Here is a 20,072-nt window from a genome sequence, read left to right as displayed (position 1 = left end):
CTCTGATTTCTGCTTTAAATTACAGCAGTTATAACACGTTAATCTCTGCTCTGAGATAACGAAATGAGGATTAGTCTAATAGTCACAAACAATGACATCATTTCCTGCTGAGAAGAGCGTTTTCTAGAACCTGTTGCTCTCTTTATCCAGGTAAATAAAACCTTTAAGGGATGAGGTGATGTCACTCATGATAACCTTAAATAACAGTATTCCGTAATAAAAACTTTAATCCCTGAATTAAGTATTTAACATGACAGCAGAAGTTTTGGTTAGTGGAAACATGCTTCAATGTGCAGACGAAACCCTGCATAATATAAATTACGCTTAATAACTCTTCAATTAAATGTTATTTAATTTACTTTTGGGATCAATAAAGCATTTTTGAATAAAATTGAATTCACACACAAAAGCACTGATTCAAGGAGTGTACAAATGTACCCCACACGTTTTATATGGCCTATATATATTTTTTTTTAGTTGAACACAATATTTCTTTTTTCTTTCTTTCTTTCTTTCTTTCTTTCTTTCTTTCTTTCTTTCTTTCTTTCTTTCTTTCTTTCTTTCTTTCTTTCTTTCTTTCTTTCTTTCTTTTCCACTTCCAGTTTGTGTTGGTTTTCATAATAACTTCTCAGTAAAATGCATTGGCGTTATTGAGCCAGTTAAATAAATAAAAAATTAAATTTGTAATGTTTGTCTTTTTAATTAAACCAAATAAAATGTTAAGACTCTAACAAAAAAAACCTCACATGTGCTCTGCTTCTTTAAATCTGGCAGAGAACCAATCACAAACGAGGAAGTCTGTTGCTATGGCACTACGTGATCGCGCATTGGCAACAGGTAGTCCAAAAATAATGTTACATATTTAAAAGCACATTTTTAGTTATGTATTTTACATGTTTCTATATTTTGTGCCTTTTATTTTTCTCGTCTCATTGTTCTTTTATCTGAAAGAAAAAATAAAAATAAAACCTGACATTTAAACTACGTAACTTCCGGTAGAAGAGGCGTGTCCTAATCTGTCAAACTAACCGAAGAACAACAAACACAAACCGAAGGTTGAGAGGCTCCGGTGGTCGGCGAGAGGTCTCATCACTAACCTCGTTACTGGGACACAATATAGCTGTAATGTTCCGAAGAAAGGTCCGTAAAACGGGCTGAACACCTGCACCAACAGCCGTTACCGGACTGGATGTAAGATAAACCAAAGTACTGATTGTTCTGATGCTCCTTTTGTCGTGTTTACAGTTTACATGGCCTGTTTGCTTCTGAAACACCTCAAAAAGCCCGAGTTTTGCTCTATTTTTCCCTGGTTTTAGTTTGAGCTGCGTTTTCCAAACAGGCTTCGTTAGTCTGCAGCCCCCACAGAAAGAAAGAAACTGTAATTTGATTTTAAATTTATTTTCAGAAAGAGTATAAAAACGGAGAATTAGATTATGTGATAATACTTTCGTCTTTACATGTTTGAAGTGTATTCGGCGTTATTTATCAGTCGATTCTTTTCGTGGTTTAATAAAAGAAAAATACTTAGAATTTGCAATGCCAGCGCCGTACAATAGGGGGAAGCAGAGAGCAGCGTTTACAGTTCAACTTTAATCATAAAAAATAACTTCCTGGAATTTTGTTTATAGCGAACTTAACAAAAACATATCCACCCACCCCGCATGCCCCCCTTTTTTAACTGACAGGTGCCTCTCAGTGAATATGAATCGTTATGTTAGATATTTAATTCAGAAAGCTAAACTATGATATTTATTCCAGACATAGTCAGAATTTTTAGGTGCTGGTTTTGATCATTTTAGCTTACAGACGATTAAAACACAAAATTCAGTGTCTCAGAAATAAATAAAAAATATTACTATATTAATATACCAATAAAATAAGTATTTCATTTTAAAATATGGGTGTTTATCCTATGATTTTCTCACAATACCATAACATTTCTGCATTACAATCCCTTTTTCATTGACCTGATAAAAAATTAAATTTCTGAGAAACTGACTTTTGAGTTTTCAATAGCTGCATGCTTGAAATCATAAAAATGAACTGAAATAGATGTCTAATATGTTGTATGGAAGGACTCTATGTGATATGTGTTTCACAATTTTATCTTGATTACTGGAATAAACAAACTTTTTCATGATCTTATTTATTGAGACACACAGTCTACATATCAGAATTGTGTTACCTTTTCCTAAGCAATACCATTATGTATTTTTTGCATAAATGTTAGAGATGAAGGCCACTTTAATTGGTGTAGTGTTTATTTTGTATTTTACTATTTAACCTTTTTTATATTTTTTTCTACGTCTGTCTGTAAAATTAATGTAAGATCATAAATTTAGGTCAAAAATGGGGCCAAAATATTACTAGCATGTAAAATGACTTGATTTTTGGTGTGTAGATAGGCCTGTCAAAATAAGTTTTGCTGGAAAATAAATGATTCCAGAAATTATTGCGATAAACAATGATATTTTTGAAACCATTTTCAAGTAATTTAATGATAATTGCACAATTATGCAAGTTTGCCCTCTCAATAGCCAATAAACTTTAATTTTGTTTAAAAAAAGAAAAGCCCTTTTAACACTGGAAAATGAATACACTTAAATATTCAACAAAAAAGAAAAAACAATAAAACGGAAATTGAAACCTGCACACAATTAAAAACATAAATGGATTATAAAGTCTCTGTAAACAAAATCACCTTTTACAAAACATAATAGAAATGATTGAGCTCATTTTAATTTATAATGTGATTCATTGATTTATTGCAACAAACTTATATGCTTAAAAACATGAATTAATTTTCCACCATACATGGAAACATATTTAAATAAAATGTCAGTTTTTTTTTTTTTTTCATGATTCTTAATGGGCCCCATCTGGCCACCCGAGACAAAATGTCCTGGAGGAGTCCCTGCTTTTGAAAAGTTAAATTTCCCAGACTCCCACTGTCTTTCTGACCACTTTTCTTTGCTCCGTCACGTTAGATGATCAGACCCAGAACCGTTTCCATTTTTACTCTTCCCTCTCTCTGCTTCTCTCAGCAGGAATGGGGACGTTGGGTTGTTGAAAACACCCTTTCCTCCCATCTCTGCTGCGTCTGAGGTAAGAACCAGGAGATCTGTGTCATCAATCCAAGAACGAACTCCAGATTCAGACATTTGGCAAACCCGTCCATGTCAAACGGGCAGAACTTTAGATAACTGGACCTTTGTTTATCAGACACTGATATGGCTGATCGGACAGGACTGGGTGGGATCAGATTTTTATCGCATCATGACCTTGAGGGAAAGCACCGCGTTTACACAAAATGTTTAAGATAAACAGATAGGTTTTATTTGAAAGATAAAAATACATTTTATTCCAACTACGTGTGAATTATAGCTGCATATTATTTATGCTTGATTATAAGTGAAAACAAATAGCTGTCCTCACTGTAAGATTGGGGGTGTTAATGTTTTTAATTGGATATATCTACCAATCAATTCATCTGCATGTGTCTGTTAAGATCAGAGGTCATGATCTAAGAATAAGAATGGCCTCCATGGGAATAGTTTTCTCACAGTCTCAGGTTGGTTTTGAATGAGATCCCCCACCCCCCTCCCATTAAATGAAATAAATTTTAGAAATATGGCTTTTGTATTTTTAATTTTTTTCAAGTTAATTATCTGAAACATTTAAGTGAGAGAAAACAGATAAAATCTGTAAGGATGTAAATATTTTCTTCACAGGATTGTATTTAACTGATTGAATAGCATCTGCCTCTCCTGGAAGATCAAAATACAAACCACATAACATCATGTTGGTGCAGGTTGCTACAATCGATAGCAGCCACACAGGCACACCCTCTAGAAGGAAACAAACACACCCGGTACAACACTTTTGTTCTATTGACTGAGAGGTTGCCAGGCGACTCTGCCAAAAGGCAGTTCCATGTTTTTGTAAGCGAGCAGAGAGTCTGAGCAGAGTGTGACCTCGAGGAGAAGTTTTGAGTACAAGCATTACAAGTTTTGAGAAGAAAAACATGAAGTCCTGCTTTCAAAATGAACATGTAAGCAAAAGTATTAAAAGTTTTCAGAACAAAAGACATGAAATCCTGGTTTCAGATTGAAAATGTCTGCTCTTGGATTATGGCAGAAAAATTCCCATATAAACCTGCGCCCATAGTTTACTCAGACTTCACATTGCTTTGTTTTTTTTGTGGTGGTTTATCAGAGCAGATCCATTATATCATCTTCTAAGCTGTGTGCAGCCACCATGCACAGCCTTTTGTTGCAGTTTATAAGTTTAAAGGAAAACCGTTGGTGCACTTCTGACCCCACCTGTTGGACCTCTGAGCACCAGCAGAGAAACTTTTTATAAAGCTCCCATTGTTAAACATGCAGCTCTCTGCAGCTGCACAGGAGGATTTAAAAGTATTTTAAAGATTAAAAACCTTTTTAAAAATTATTCCTTATGAATTAGAAATAATTTTAAGAATTTTCACAATTTTTAAATTCTTTAAGTGTTTATATAAACATTTTTAAAAACCTTCTCTTTTATTCCAGCTGCAATAATCTCACAATAGGAATTTTAGTCAAATCTGTTTTTAATTTGATCTTACTATATAATTAAAAATGTTACAGAATACTAAAATGCTTTTAAGCAAAAATAAATTTCCTTTTGTGTGCCTTTTTTCCCCATAGTGAATAAACATTCTTATATTGCAGTTTGTATTTTTCAAAATTCTTTTCAGTTCGCGATTTTTCTACTGTAAAAAAAGTTAAGCTTATTGCACAAATTTACCGGAGGAACTATTAAGAATGTAGGCTGTATATTTATTCATTTATCTTAATTTTAATTTTTCTTTCCATGTGCTAATTGTACACATTTAGCTTATTTTCTTTAGTTTTTCAGCCTTTAAAATGTAACTTTATAAACCGTTTTATGCCTCTTCTTTCCACACTGTCTCTTACAAATGTAAAACAGTCATTGTTTTTGTTCAAATCTGCTGAGTTGTTGTGATTGAATCCAACACTGGTTGACCTCTGAACTTTATTCCAATATAAAAGCTGCTTCACAACCATATGCCTTAGAGAGAGTAGAGCCTGTTTTATAGTTTAATAAATAATAACAGCAGGTGCTTTCATTTTCCCCAAAGATCTGCAACTTTTACTGATGATTCTGCTGCTAAACTCTGACATGTTGTAAACAAAGCTGGTCGTTGTTTGACTTTGTTATTTTGTGTTTTGGAATTTTTAAACCCCAGATATTTTTTGCATCTTTTTTCACTAATAAAAGTTAGTGTTTTAGTGTTTGCACCCATCTCTTAAAAGATAAAGCATTTTTTATTTTTTTTTTTAGCTTTTTTTGGTTTTCAGGCTGAATTTGATCAGAGTTTCAAGTTTGGTCTGCAGATCAGAACCAGAGAAGTTATTGTTGGTTCTAACTCTGAACTTTTCTCTGGATTCCTGTGAAGCTGTGCAGCCATGGATTCCTCTGATGAAGAGGAGGAGCGCACCTTCGTCCGGGTCCTCAGTGAGAAGTACAACCCGGAGAATTTCCCCTACGGCCAAGGTGTGGTGGTTCTGCCCAGCCCTCCAGGATCTCCTGTTAAAGGTAACAGAAAAAGCTAAAAACACTTGATAAATGATTGAAAATAGCAGAAATGAACTGACTTTAGTTTTGCTGTTCTTCAGACCGACTGTTCCTACCCAGCGTTCTGGTTCTGAATGACTGCGGGATCAGCAAAGCTGGCGACAGGTCCGACATCGAAGCGTTCTGTGCTCATGTCCTGGAGCTGGACCTGGCCTATAATCAGCTCAATGACTGGGAAGAGGTAAGTCCGCTTCACGAATCCAAAACCATTTACACAGAAACCTGTTAGAGCTGGGTGGTCCCACGTTGGGCACCAAATGTTGGTAGATGATGAAAATAAATCAACACACAATTAAGAAAGTCTTTCTACATCTCGTAAAGTTTGAGTTCCTTTCCGAGTTTTGTGGCCAGAGTGACCTGATACGTTACACACAATGTGGGGGCGATGAGCAACGTAAACGCAAGATGATTGACAGCGGCAGATTGGCAAAATATACAGAAGATTCCAAAACAACGAGTTAAAAACAAATGTCAAAATATCTTAAGTATTTTTAAAGATGAATGCGTTGTGTTCATTGTGGCTTTGACAGATCAGCACCATCGTCTCCAGCATCCCTCACCTGGACTTCCTCAACCTGAGCATGAACCCGCTGAGTGGCGTGCAGCTGCAACCCAGCGTGGCCGACGTCTTCTCCAGGGTACGACGACTCGTCCTCATCAACACGCAAGTCAGCTGGGACACGGTGCACACTCTCACGCAGCACACGCCAGAGTAAGTGAGCCGAACAGATGTTCCCTGTGGCTGTGCTGAAACGTGTTCAGGTTTCTCAGACTCTGCTCCTCCCGGTGTCCAGGCTGAAGGAGCTCTTCCTCTGCCTGAACGGCTACGACTCCGTGTCCGAGTCCCAGGCTTCCTGTCCGTCGTTGAGCCTGCTGCAGATCACCGGCAACCAGCTGCAGGACTGGGCCGAGGTCAGGAAGTTTGGCCGGCTGTACCCCAGTCTGAGCACCCTGGTGCTGGCCAACAACAGCGTCAGCTCTGTGGGCGACACCAAGGAAACACTGGAGGGTCTCTTCCCTAACCTGCGCAGCATCAACCTCAACAACTCAGGTTTGTTTCCTCTGTCAGTTCAGTTGGAATCTATTTTACTAAAAGACTAAAAGAAATACACCCGATCCAAACATATTTATGTGTGGAGAGAAAATCACAGTGGTCAACCATAAGGCTGGACAATATGGCTGAAAAACGTGTCACGACAGAAGTATTTAATGTCAGTCAATATAGATAATTATCGATTAGTTTTTGGTTTTAAATATCTGAAATGCTACCAAACTGGTGGCATAATATTTCCTGCTTTACACACAGTTTTCCCTCCATGCCGTTGTTTCTTATTTTTAACCATTTATGCGGCACAGTGGCGAAACATGAAACTGCTGCTGCGCATGTTGCTCAACGGGTTGTTGCTAGGCAACCAAACCTAGCTAAAAAAAACTGTAGGATATCATCATTGTATTAATTAAAAAAATGTAAAATTATGGCCCTTAGATGATCAAATATGCAGAAACTGATTAATTGATTCTTATTTTCATTGTGCTTTGTTCTGTATTGTAGTGCTGTATGGCTTTTTATACTTCATCTGAAATGTTTTGGAGTTTTAAAGAAAAAAATATTATGCTCTTTTTTGATGGAAAAGCTAGTTAATTAGTTTGTATTGCACAGTATAGTATTTATATTGATTATACTTTGAGGTGCTACAAATGAAACCTGTGTCTTTGGCTAATGTTGGCATACTATTCATATTAAGCAATAAGCTAATGTAAAGATTATGTATAATATAATAGGTTTTGAATCGATTCAGAATTCCCAGGACTTACTATTCTCTATGAAAAATATTTTTTCAGTATTTGTATTATTCTGTCCCTTTTGAAATAAATAAACCTCAACATAAACAACAGTTCAAAGAGAAGAAATGAAGCGTTTTCCTTGTGAACTGCAGGTCTCAGCCAGTGGGAGGACATCGAAAGGCTGAACTTCTTCCCTAAACTGGAGGACGTCAAAGCTCAGGGGATTCCTTTGCTGCAGTCGTATAGCACCCAGGAGAGACGCAGCCTCCTTTTAGCACAGTTCGTTACATTTAAACTCTCCCTCTTTATGCATTATGTCTGTTTTTAATTATTTAAGTGTTTAATGACCCCTTGTTCTGTTCCCCAGGCTGCCATCTGTGATGGTTTTAAATGGGAGTGCCATTTCTGACGGAGAGAGGGAGGACGCAGAGCGGTTCTTCATCCGATACTACCAGGACTGTCCTGAGCAGGAGCTTCCTCAGAGGTACACGCTTCACACCATGCAGTGTTTTACCCAAAACACATGAAGGGCCGCTGTGCTCATCACTGGAAAATGACATAAATCTGGTTAAATGCAGTTATCTTGTGATCTTAAGCAATAAAATTCACTTTTCTTTAAACATTTTTTAACCAAAACACGTTTGGCCACTGGATGACTGGCATGGCGGCTCCTCCCACTGGGCTTAGCAAGCTTTCTGGGGGAAACCCTGAGTTACAACATTTAATTTCCCCTTAAGCCATAAAGTATTTTTGAATCAGAATAAAGTTTCCTGCTTCAGTAACACGGACTGCAGCAGCTGACGTCATTTTACGCCTCAAACCATGAAAACTTGTGATGTCCATGGTCGTTTCTTTTATTTGGGGACAAACGCCAGATATCCAGTCATCGTCTCCAGTCTCAGTCGCCTTCATTCCACTTAACCTGAGCAGAATGAGGTGGGGGTGGGGGGCTTTCTGAAGGAAGGTGTAGTCCTTCGCTGAGGGAAACTAACCTTTTGGGAGACAATGCCGCCACTCTCCGGCTGCTCAATGAACTCTTTGTAGGGGGAATTCTCTGATTGGGAATCGGATACGGCAGGTAGCTGCTAGATGCTGCTAGATGTTTCTGTCTTTTATCTGCACACCAACGCCATCAAAATCAAAACGGGAAGCCTGGAGGTTTTCTGATGTTTCCGGCAGCGCTGCGTCTCCTCTGATACTTCAGGTGACGAGCGGCAGATTTGATCTCTTTCCTTCGCTCTGCTTTAACCGGTGCTGGTGGACCTGGTTTGGTGGTCGGGTCTCTGTAGGTCAGAAGGTCAGGGGGGCGTCGCTGTGAGAGCGCAGGTATCCCCTTTCCTCTAAGGTAGCGCAGATCAAACGCACTCTGTAGAGTAAATGAGTTATTTAGATGTTGTCATCCTTAAAACCACCACTTACCAGATGTTTCCGGCTGAAGTTCTGGTCCAGTACTTCACTGATTCGAATCTTACCTAAAGAACAGGATTTTTTTTGTGTAGCTTTTCATCAAAGCAGACAGAAATCACAAGTCCTGTTTAATGTCTCCATGCGACCACTAGCTCAGATTATAACAACACTGCAAAAACATCTGACCAACTATGTTTGGTCTAGTTTCAGGTGCAAATATCTTAACTTTTCAGCAACATATAGGAGCTTCTTTTAAGTCAATAATTTATTGATATTGATAAAAAAAAAACCAGGAAGATGGAGAACATCGCCCAGTTCCACAGTCCTTCACTCAGAGAAGAGACTTTAAACTACTGCTTGTAGTTTATAAATCACGGAACGGATTAAAGATCTGCAGATCTGTTGGATCAACTTTCAGACCTCTCATGTGTTATGGCATTATCAATACATCACTTAAAAATGGTCTCAAAAAAACAATATTATCGTTGATCACAATAATTTCTGGGACAAATTATCAACCATTAAAATTTGTTATCCATTGATCAACATATTTGTATATTTGCTCGATGATTTTGATGATGGGATTTGACTAAATGTAATGTTTATTGCTGGTTTCATAACTGCTGACTTTAGTTTTTTTGGGCGTAAAGCGCTTTGAACTGCTTTGTTTCTGAAATGTGCATTAATGTTAACGTAACTCGTATATAAACGTGTGAAGTGCCGCTTAATTTAAGGTGTAGTCGACCCAGAGAGGCTTTGTTGCTGGAAAAGTCTTGAAAATAATGTAGAAAAGTGTTGAGTTTCAGGCTGGTTGAGTTTCAGGCTGGATGTTGGACCTGAACTGGACAGTGTCTCCAAACCCACACAATTAGAATTAAAAACACAATTAGAAAGGTTGACATGTTGTTACCTGCAGCAGTGTTTCACCAGACGTGCCGCCTTAAACCCTCCTGTTAGAAGGGCACTTTGTGCGCCGCGAGTTCCCACAGAAACCTGGGGTCAGGCAGATCGGCTTTGTGGACCAGTTTTTAGTGGGGAAGTGAAATTGGCTTGATTGGACCAGCTGTTACAGCCTCTTTGAAAACACTGCCTTTCTTTTTTTTTTCCCCTCTCCTTGATTTTATTTAATCGTTCCCGGGTCTTTATCTTGAGCTTCGGTTCCCCTGAGACGGCTGAGTGCTTTCTCACGGCCGACGGTTCGGTTTTTTCTGCTCCGCCAGAACATTTCCTTTCAGCAGCCACCAGAAAACAACCTGAGTGGAAATTAAGCTAATGATGATTACGACTGTTTTCCTTCAGCATTTAGAGAAAAACACCAGAGCTATCTTAGCTAATAGTAATAAGGAATCATGGGATATAAGGTTCCTTCTATCAAAGGTCAATAAATATGTTTGGTTTTAAACGAGATATTATTAAATGAGATAACAATCACAATTCAAAATAATAACATATTAGATTATAATATCCCAAATAAGAAGTCATAAACAAATCCTGTTTAAACCCAAAACAAATCCTCAACAGTTGTTCTGCGTATCAAAATGTACAAGTTTGAATGAATTCATCTGAAGAGTCTCATAACTAGTTTTATCTTATTTTTCATATTTATTACATGTGGGAAAAGTCTTAAAATAAATGTTTTATTGCAGCAGCACTGAAACATGCAATAAAAAATAAACATTTTTGTAACTTGCACAATTTTATGGTTAATGGAAACGCAGCGACTGACATTGACGTACTTTAGTTTAACACCGTTCCCTCATCCTCACATTGGCCACGCCCCTCTGTGCATCTTGGCTCCGCCCACTTCTGTGGAATCTTTCCAAAATGGTTGGGGGTTGGGGGGCGGGGCTACGCCTTCACAGGGAAGTGAGTTACATTTTAACTGGAACGATGTGGTTTGGCCTGAGTGAAGTTACCCCCACATGTTTGTGTAGCAAAAACGTTTGTTTGTGATGCTTTCATTTTAAAGATTAAAAGTTTCCAGAGGTCACAAGAGGTCATCATCAATATCTTCAACTCAACTCAAATATAGCTGAGTTGGTTTCGTAAATGAGAGGGGGTGTGGGCGTGGTTTACCTCTGGAAACTTTTTTTTATTGATATTTTTAAAATAGTAGCGGCACAAAGGAAAATGTTTACTGCACAGACGTAGCACAAACATTTGATACCAATTTTGTTAGATTTGGGGGGAGCTAGTTGATCTTTCGACCTTTAAACTTTGATTAAAATTTTCAAGACAAAAGCACCACAAGCAAAAAATTTTACTACACAAACAAAATTTTTACTCCACAAACGTAGTCAAGTTGATTGAGCTCCATGTTTGGTTTTAATGATTCATATTTCCTGCATAAATAAGGAAAGTACATTTTTCCTTCCAGCTTGTACGAACCAAACCCCAACACGTGCCTCGTTCTGTTCCAGGTATAACGCCCTCGTGTCCAAATACGGCCACCTGGCCCCGCTGGCCGAGGTGGACCTGAGACCGCGCGGCACCCTGGTGGAGGTCCGCTGGGGGGACCGGGTAGAGCCGGTCACCCTCCGCCTGGAGCAGACGGTGGGCGACCTGAAGAAGCAGCTGAAGACTCTGCTGCAGCTGCCCTCCAACGGCATCCGTCTCTTCCACATCGACAAAGAGATGAGCTCCGTGTTCGGACCCGAGGAGCTGAAGTGCGGCTTCCGGGCGCTTCACTCCTACAGCATCCAAGACGGCGACGAGATCCTGGTGGTGCTCAAAGAGAAAAACCGCTGCAGCTCCTCGGACTTTTGAGGAAGGACGCTCTCGTGCTTCGGATGAGAAATTAAAAACGAACAGAGACAAAGCTTTTATTTGATAAGAAAGACTTCTCCCAGAGTTGAATGTAAGGAAGTTTAGAAAAATAAGGCAACATTAAATTTGCACATTGAAGCGTTTGACCCAAGATAGCTTCAAAGGAATTTAGTAAAGTTTAAAATTTAGCTGCTTTGTTTTTCTGGTGTAAGGTGGGTCTACACTTAAGACCTTTACTTTAACTAAACGTGAAATTTGGGCCATAAAATAGTCAAATGTAGGTGCCAAAGACGAGACAAACTATGCAAAACGTATCCAGGGTTTCCCTCAAAAACCCAGGAGTGCTAGAGCTGCTAAAAAATGTTTAAAGTTGACAAGAAATTTGAAAATATAACTAGATAATTATGTGTAATTGAAAGACATTGCTGACAAAACCTAAACACACAATTATAGGCTTTAAAAAAGACAAAAGTACAATTCAAATGTAATTATATTTGCTTAAATCCTAATGAAGTAATTAGTCAGTGAATCTTAAAAAAACATTCGTATTTAAAAGTTGAATAAATGTAGAATTTTTTTACCTGAAATAGACAATAGCTGCGTTTCTATTGACCATATAACTGCACCGTTTGACATCTGGAAAATACATTTGTTTCATGGAAACGTGCTAGTTATCGTTTTTCCATGGAAAAGCTTTGCCGTTAAGATGAGGTAGGTTTTTTAAGCCGTATCAAAATCAGTTTATTTCACAAAACTGCAATGGAATTTTTTTTTTTTTTTTACATTATTTAATGGAAACACCGCAATTGAGAAATAGTTTTTTTTATCTGACATTAGTGTAATATTGACAAAGTTTGTGCACATTTGTAATGGAAATGTAGTTAATTATGTAGTAATTCATGCAGAAGAAGCCCAAACCAACGATGGAGTATGCATAATCATTCGTCAGCAGACTTTTTGTAGTGATAAAATATTTGATCAATATTTACATTTTCTAATAACTTGAGCATAAATTTCTCCTTTCTCCTTTTAGAATGACAGCTTATCTGCAAATTTAATAAAATATCTGTTTACCTGTTCAAAGAGACAAACCTGAGGGAGTCCAGCGGAGGAGAATACCGTAAAAAAAAAAAAAACACAAATCAACATAAAAAAATCTATGAAGGGAAGGACATCATTTCATATTTGTTCTAAATTACATTTCACTTTGACCATTTCCTCTAGGATACAACTTGTAAATAAATGACCCAAAAATCAAACGGAGCGTTTTTAGTCAGGTAGATCCATCTCACATCAGAAACATATATAAATATAAGTTAAAAATATAGATTGGGACGTGTGAATTGACAGGGTTTCTGGATTTAAAATCAAGAGTTAGCTCAGTTTGTAATGAGGAAAAACATATTTTCTGAAAATCATAGATTATATTAAAGAAACCACTGCAGATTATCAGGGATTAGATCCAAAACAGAACGTTAGCAGAGGTTTAATCATTTAAATTAATGCACAGATACTAAAATATAAGGTAGAGTTTAAAAATATTCACGATGCAGATGCTGTTCTCCTTGTTCTTTTTCTAATTGTGCATAATTTTAGGAGCAAACAAAGTGAGGAGTGGACTTCATCCTGCAGCTGGGACTGCAGTCGGCTGAATCCAGGATGTTTAGGTGTTAGCATGCACAGAATGACATTGTTTTTGTTGTTTTTTAAAGCGTGTCAGCCTTCAGAAAGCTCCGTTTGTCTGAGTTCAGCTGAGCAGATTCAAATTTGAAAACGTTCCTTTGTTGAGAACGGATCGGATCGTTCGCTGGGAATCCTGGGATAACCCCGGAGCGGATGCAGAAGCTCCGCTTTGGGGGGAACACAGACGCACACGGAGCCGCCCTCCCCTCCTCCCACCCTGGAGGAAAACCGAGACGGCGGCCAGGGTAGGCCGGGTCCGGGCTGGACGCTCCGGTTACCGCCGGCTGCAGGCTGTCGGGCAGCTGAGAGGCGGCGAGCCGCTTTCTGGAGGGAAACCGAACACCGGCTGCCACCGGTGTCACACAGACTTCCGCTGCTGCTGGGTTCGGCCGGGTTCAGAAAGCCGGGTTTCCCGCCCAGACGCTCCGTTACATCCGACACTCTGAGATGTTGTTAAACTTTACATTGCCACTCAGACTCAGTGTTTCACCTACGTTACCAACAAGTAGCCTACTATGTGTCATAACCTCCTGCTGGATCCTACAGCGGCGTATTATGGCTGTTGTAGAGTTAAAATGAAAGGAGCAGGAACTTTCCCCCCTAAAACTCAGACATTTTTGGATCAAATCTTAGAAATTTTCTAGAAAAAACTTGGATATTTCTAAGTTTGATAAGTTGAAATATTTGTATTTCTGAAACTCAGACAATTTCCAAAAATTTTACAATTTTGATGTTTGAAAGTCAGAAATGTCCAAAATTTTCTAGAAGAGTTTTTCTAACAAATTTTTGACCTTTCAAGCTCAGAAAGTTTAGTTTTTGGTTTCAAATATTTGACTTTTGAGGTCTAGAAATTTGCCACACAAATTTTTCTAGATTTTTGAGATTAATCTAAAAAATGTTTTTGTTTTCTTCTTACAAATTGTTGACATTTCAGACTCAGATATTTCAGGGTTTATTGTTTCAAACTAGCGTTTTTTGTCTTGACTTTTAGAGCTCAGAAATTTCAATTTTTTATGGAAAATTTCTGATTAATCTCAAAATTTTGGGGTTTTGGGTCTCAAATTTTCAACTTTTTTAAAGTGTGTCAGCCTTGAGACACAGAAAAAACAAAACAAAAGAAATGTCAGGCTCAAGCCACAAATTTGTGACATTTCAAGCTCAAGCATTTTTGGTGTGAATATTTTTGTTTTGCGTTTTCTTTCTGCAGTGGCGCTAATACGCCGTTGTTGGATCCAAACTCACAGGAGACTCTATATTGCCAAGTATGAAATCTACTAGAAGAATGTAAGATGCAGGTTTTTACACTGATGGGAGAATATTTAGCATATCGGGTTCATTTCGAATTGCGTGTGTTTTCTGGCTCTTTGTTGTTCCTATAGATCTACCAAAATCCCCAGAATTCCCTTTGGTGTCATATTGGAAATCCTGCTGAGAACATGCTGCTGGTTGCAGGAGTTTCCCTGTTAATCTCTTCACTGTTGCCTGACTGTTATTCTGCTTCTAACTTTAGTAAGAAAAAAAAAGTCAGTGGTGATGCACTACCAGCTTCACAGGAGGGAGAAACGTGACGGCGCCGTTCCAGAAGGAAAAGTAAAGATGAGGACATTGGAGGATTTTGTTGAGCCAGTTTTCTCGTTTCCTTTTCTTTTGCTCAGACTGAAATATTTACATGTCAGGTTATGAGTGTTTTCATGAAAAATGCTCAAATCTCACCAGTAGTTTCAACTCCACTGTGTCTAATTGTCCTACAACTTTGTTTTGTTCTGGTTCTGATCCGTGTTTGGACTCTTGTGGAAGAAGGTCCGGGTTTGAATCCTTGCTGAACTTTCTCCCTCTGAATGCGTTGGTTCTCTCTGAGTTTTGGCTTAATTGGACTTCTGGTGTGAATGTGTGCATAGTGTTTTATTCTGGGTTGCCATAGTGACCCGTACAGGTTGGACCCTGCCTCTCGTCTACTTACTGCGTAGGAAGGCGTAGAAAATGCAGAATGGACTCCGTATCGAAACAAACTGGTACAGATTGCTTAAAAGAGTCTTACAGCCACATTTACAATCAGTAAAATACGAACAGAATATTGAAAAATGCCATAAATTTTGAGTTTAATACTTGGCTTTTTTTTATTACTATTATTCTACAGAGAGAGGAAGTTGACAAGACATCCGTTTATAAATGGGTCGAACCCGGAAGGTGGGGGGGGGTTTAATAAGTATTTAGCACGGTCACATTCTTTTTTCAGTAAATATATTTCAAATGCGGCTGCAGACATGAAATTAACAACCCATGTAATCCACACGCAGAGAAATTCACAGAAATTCATCCGTAAGTTAGTTTGTTGAGTGGTGTGTGTTTGCAAATGAGAGTTTACTCCCTGATGATCATACAGCATGATGATGATGATGGTGATGATGATAATGATTGTGTTGTGCACTGATGGGTCCTTGGATGTTTGGGTCTTTGGATTTTCTCCAACAACAGAGAAACAACATTTTCGTTTGTCGGTTTTCATTTTAAAATATGGATTTATATACGAGTGTTTTTGTTTTTTGTGGTTAAACAGAGAAGAAGAAGAAATCTTCTGTTTGAACTTCTTACCTCATTTTGGACTGACAAAGAGCTGCTTCACCCATGATGTCATTGCTCATGTATGGTATAGGTGTTTTCCAAATTTGGGTCACAATGTAATTAAAAAACATACATATATATATATCTCTATTTTACATGTTCCCAATTGTTTTAAATAGTCTTTTAAAGATTAAATTGAAGCAGATGTTGATTTCTTTTCATAATGTTTGACCTCAAAAAGAAAAACTGCTTGTATTTTTAACCAAAAAAAATACAGATTTGCATTTCAGCTCCTTACTGAGGAAACCCAGTTTACAAAACACCTGTTTGTTTTTTATTAAGTTGAAGGCAAAAGAAGAAAGGAAAGATTGATTCATATGATCATGGAAATGAGGTTGACAGTTGAATTCCCCAGGTTCTTTAATTTTGTTTCTAATTTTTCTCTGAGAAAAAGTTTTTTTCTTTCTCCGTTTTCTGAGTTCACGTCGGCCTGGTGGAAAATAACTGGAGGAGTGTTTAAATATCCATCGATGATGGGAAGTCAGGTTTTCATGTTGGTTTTTGTGAGTTGTTTGATTTGCACGGCTGGAGTTCCTGTTGAAAACGTCTCATTTTAGGGAAACGTGATTCTTTGTGGGAGTTTTTAATTGTGATGTATGCGACGTGTCGTCTTCAGTAACTCCAGATACGGATAAGATTGACAGATTCTCATTATGCAGTTTGTCTGTTTGGAAATAATTGCTTCTTAACTTATTTCACGTGTGCTTTCGGTTTCTTTTGCGGATCTCGACACTTTAATTCAGGTTTGGTTTCTTGAGGTAATGATGCTATTTCTTTATCTGTACTGTGTTTTGATGCTTTTACTTCTCCTGAATAAATAAATCTGAATAATGACAACCGCTTTCGCTGTTTTAAAGCTGAAATGGCAAACATTAGCTGAATATTTATGACCTTTTCTAACAGCCGGTGTTTTCTCACAATTAAATGGTTCAAATTATGAAACAAATTTTAAAAACCTGACTAAACAGAGCAATTGTCTAGTAACTAGTTGCAGAGCATTGTGGGTAAGTACAACCAAAACAAACGCGTTAGCCTAGCGCTAGCGGGAGAAATGTCTCGTGGTCTTTAGCCAAAGATTAAAGAGAAATGATACCACCACTAAAAACTGACACCACTCCATTTTTGTTTCGATTTGGTGATTAATTAAGTTGCTCAGTGTCTGCAGAGGTTCCCACAGCAGCTGAAAATGGAACAAATGTTGCAATTTAGAGCCGAGTCTACAGGACTGTCGGGTAAGAAAACACCCCAACTGTACTTCCATTAAATGTTGTTGCACTAAAAGTAACTTTATTTTGAGGATTTCTTTTTAAATAAATAGTTAAGCTTAATAAAGTATTTATTATTATTATTATTATTATTATTATTATTATTATTATTATTATTATTATTATTGTTGCGTATCTTTTCCAAACGACAAGCTTTTTTTTTTCATCTGTGCATATGTGACCGGACAAACCACAAGACGCCAAGTCTGGGTTTGGAGGCGTCTCCGTTCATTTAATCTGTCAATCGGGAGATAATAAAATTAGCACCTAGCATGTGCTCCAGTTCTCCAACCAAACTGTTAGCATGCATCAAATGTTATAATGGCGTAATAGAAACTCAAATGAAAATATTCAAACACCTGTCATTAATACAGAAGGAAAAATAAACATTTGAACAGGATAAATGAAAGGATTACAATGGATTATAAAACTTTCCTCTCTGCAGTGGAACAAATAACAAAAGGGAAGAGGAAATGAATAACTTAATATTTATAATAGGCTGCACAGTGGAGCAGTTGGTAGAGCTGTTGCCTTGCAGCAAGAAGGTTCTGGGTTCGATTCCTGGCCCCGGTCTTTCTGCATGGAGTTTGCATGTTCTCCCTGTGCATGGTGGGTTTTCTCCGGGTACTCCGGTTTCCTCCCACAGTCCAAAAACATGACTGTCAGGTTAATTGGCCTCTCCAAATTGCCCCTAGGTGTGAGTGTGTGTGTGCATGGTTGTGTGTCTCTGTGTTGCCCTGCGACAGACTGGCGACCTGTCCAGGGTGTACCCCGCCTCTCGCCGGAAACGTTAGCTGGAGATAGGCACCAGCAACCCTCCCGACCCCATTAAGGGACAAGGGTGTAAAGAAAATGGATGGCTAATATTTATAATAGTCCTGGAGGACCCTGAACAAAAGAAGAAGTAAGGCAGAGCTGGAGGACCAAACCTCTTATAGTAGACACAGAGGAACACAAGAACAGTCAAGTATAAGCAGACAAATACATTAAAGAACACATTTTGTGTAAATAATATAGACCCAGTTACATTCATCCCCCTAGATTCACACAAAATTATAAAATCATAAGGAAAACAAAACAAAAAAAAAAACATACAACACAGACCAAAAATGACCACAGCCAAAGGACAAAGTCGGCAGAAGAGCAATCTTAAAAGATTGACAGGTGACAGAAACCTATTGGACACGATGCGATGCCCTGTACACCGCACCGTTTTGGCCAATTACAATATTCATAAATAAAAGCGTGTACATGTCATCCACATATAAAAAACATTTAATTTTTAAATTTTTTATTAGAAACTGGGTGTCTCCACACTAAGAAAAAGAGGAACAAGAATGGACCAGAAAAGGTATTTTCCTGATAAAAATACCTTTTGAGCACAGAACCTTATTTATTTATTTTTGTGTGTGTGTCTGTGTATGTCCAAGTAAATTATAATTTTTAGTATAACTTTTGGGAACACTACCCACCTTGTCGGGTAAATAAATATACAGCTCCTTATTTTATTTTACCAAAAAAGCAAAAACTTCGGAGGGAAAGTCTTTCCTTAAAAGAAGGAGACCTCTCCCTCTGCTTTCGTTGCTTACAGCCAGGAGCTGCTGAGATAACCATCTGGGTCCCAGAGTGTTTGCTTCCATGTTTAGTGGACCGTTCCAACATGTCAGCTGAAAGACGGCCACGGAGCGGACACATCGGACACGCAGCGCTCTGATTCGCAGGCTCCATGCTCGGCCAAGGAGGAGATGTAACGCTGCAGACCTTCTCTCTTTCTGACAGGGGGTTCGTGCCATATGCGCCGGGGTGTCGCGTTTCTGGGGCATTCCTCCTTCCCTCCTTCTCTAATCCTGTGTGGGATTCATGTGCCACCCGCTCCGTTTAAGCCTGACTTCTTCTAAAGGATGCGGGGTTGTTTGTAGACCTGAAGTCCTAAAAATACTCTGCAGATGCCGGTTTTCCAGTCAGAAGCATTGATCACTGAGCATTTTTTTTAAATTTGAATTTCCCAAGCACCTAACGCCAGCATGGGGTTGGCGCTAAATGCCATGACATTTATTTGGCGGACCGGCCCGAAACCGATACATTCGTCCTTTATGCACGAAAGAGTACTCCCTTCAAAATTAACTCTTAGTTTTTGTTTAGTCTCAAAGAAAAAGTTTAAATTTGACCTTAATCTGAAAGTTATGCTGATGAATCATAGACATTTTTTTTAGAGCACATTGCAAAACTGAAAAAATTTACCAAGTATTTTTGGTCTAGTTTCTACTGCAAATATCTTAGTACTCTTGAAATAAGACAAAACTAACATGCAAGTAAATTTTCAAGATATAGGAGCTTGCCTTAAATCAACAATTATTGAATATTGATCAAAAGTTCCACTGGCAGATTATTTTACTTACAATGTGGGAAAATTGTCTTATGCAACTTTTGATCAACATTGAATAATTATTAACTTAAAACAAGCTCCTATATCTTCCTGAAAAGCTCTTTGGATGTTAGTTTTGTCTTATTTTAAGTGTGCTAAGATATTTGCACCAGAAACTGGACAAAAATACGTGGTAATATTTTCTTGGTAAGAAACAGTTTGGGTGAGTGTGTATACTGACCCAAACTGTTTTTGCAGTGTGGGTGAGTACATGTTATCATCTTGAAAGCATCTTCCAGTTCGGCTCCCCAATAGGAGATAAATCTATTTTATTATTAGTTAAATGTAAACATGGATACGTTTCTGCACTTCCATGTTCCAGATAATGGATTCCCAAATCACTTTACAACTCTCCCAAAAATATAAGACCAGAGAGATCCAAACACCTATTGGTGAGATGTATATATATACATATATATATACATCTTCTGCATGGAGTTTGCATGTTCTCCCTGTGCATGCGTGGATTTTCTCTGGGTTCT

At 38.1% G+C, this 20,072-nt stretch overlaps 1 protein-coding gene across 5 annotated transcripts; it reads left to right on the top strand.

Annotated features, from left to right (window-relative positions):
- Nucleotides 1-986: 986 nt before the first annotated feature.
- Nucleotides 987-12,737, top strand: LOC103476329 (tubulin-specific chaperone cofactor E-like protein). Of its 5 annotated transcripts, none has more exons than XM_008428598.3 (9): nucleotides 989-1,191; nucleotides 3,048-3,105; nucleotides 5,459-5,598; nucleotides 5,679-5,818; nucleotides 6,168-6,349; nucleotides 6,432-6,688; nucleotides 7,575-7,701; nucleotides 7,790-7,906; nucleotides 11,250-12,737. In XM_008428598.3, exons 3-9 carry the CDS (start codon nucleotides 5,469-5,471, stop codon nucleotides 11,593-11,595), a joined length of 1,299 nt encoding a protein of 432 aa, XP_008426820.1. In that variant the 5' UTR covers nucleotides 989-1,191; nucleotides 3,048-3,105; nucleotides 5,459-5,468; the 3' UTR covers nucleotides 11,596-12,737. The 5 variants fall into 5 exon arrangements, with proteins under 5 accessions (XP_008426822.1, XP_008426820.1, XP_008426819.1 ...); XM_008428597.3 differs by having other exon boundaries at nucleotides 3,045-3,105; XM_008428599.3 differs by having other exon boundaries at nucleotides 989-1,206; nucleotides 3,045-3,105.
- Nucleotides 12,738-20,072: the final 7,335 nt, after the last annotated feature.

Source organism: Poecilia reticulata, chromosome 14 (assembly GCF_904066995.2).
Source record: "Poecilia reticulata chromosome 14, P_reticulata-male-v2, whole genome shotgun sequence".
Classification (NCBI taxonomy): domain Eukaryota; kingdom Metazoa; phylum Chordata; class Actinopteri; order Cyprinodontiformes; family Poeciliidae; genus Poecilia; species Poecilia reticulata.
This window is presented reverse-complemented; position numbering and strand designations above follow the sequence as displayed.

Coding starts and splice junctions, on each gene's coding strand:
- LOC103476329 (XM_081615513.1), top strand. Junction 6,350..6,431: donor CTCACGCAGCACACGCCAGA/GTAAGTGAGCCG, acceptor CCCGGTGTCCAG/GCTGAAGGAGCTCTTCCTCT. Junction 7,907..11,249: donor GAGCAGGAGCTTCCTCAGAG/GTACACGCTTCA, acceptor GTTCTGTTCCAG/GTATAACGCCCTCGTGTCCA.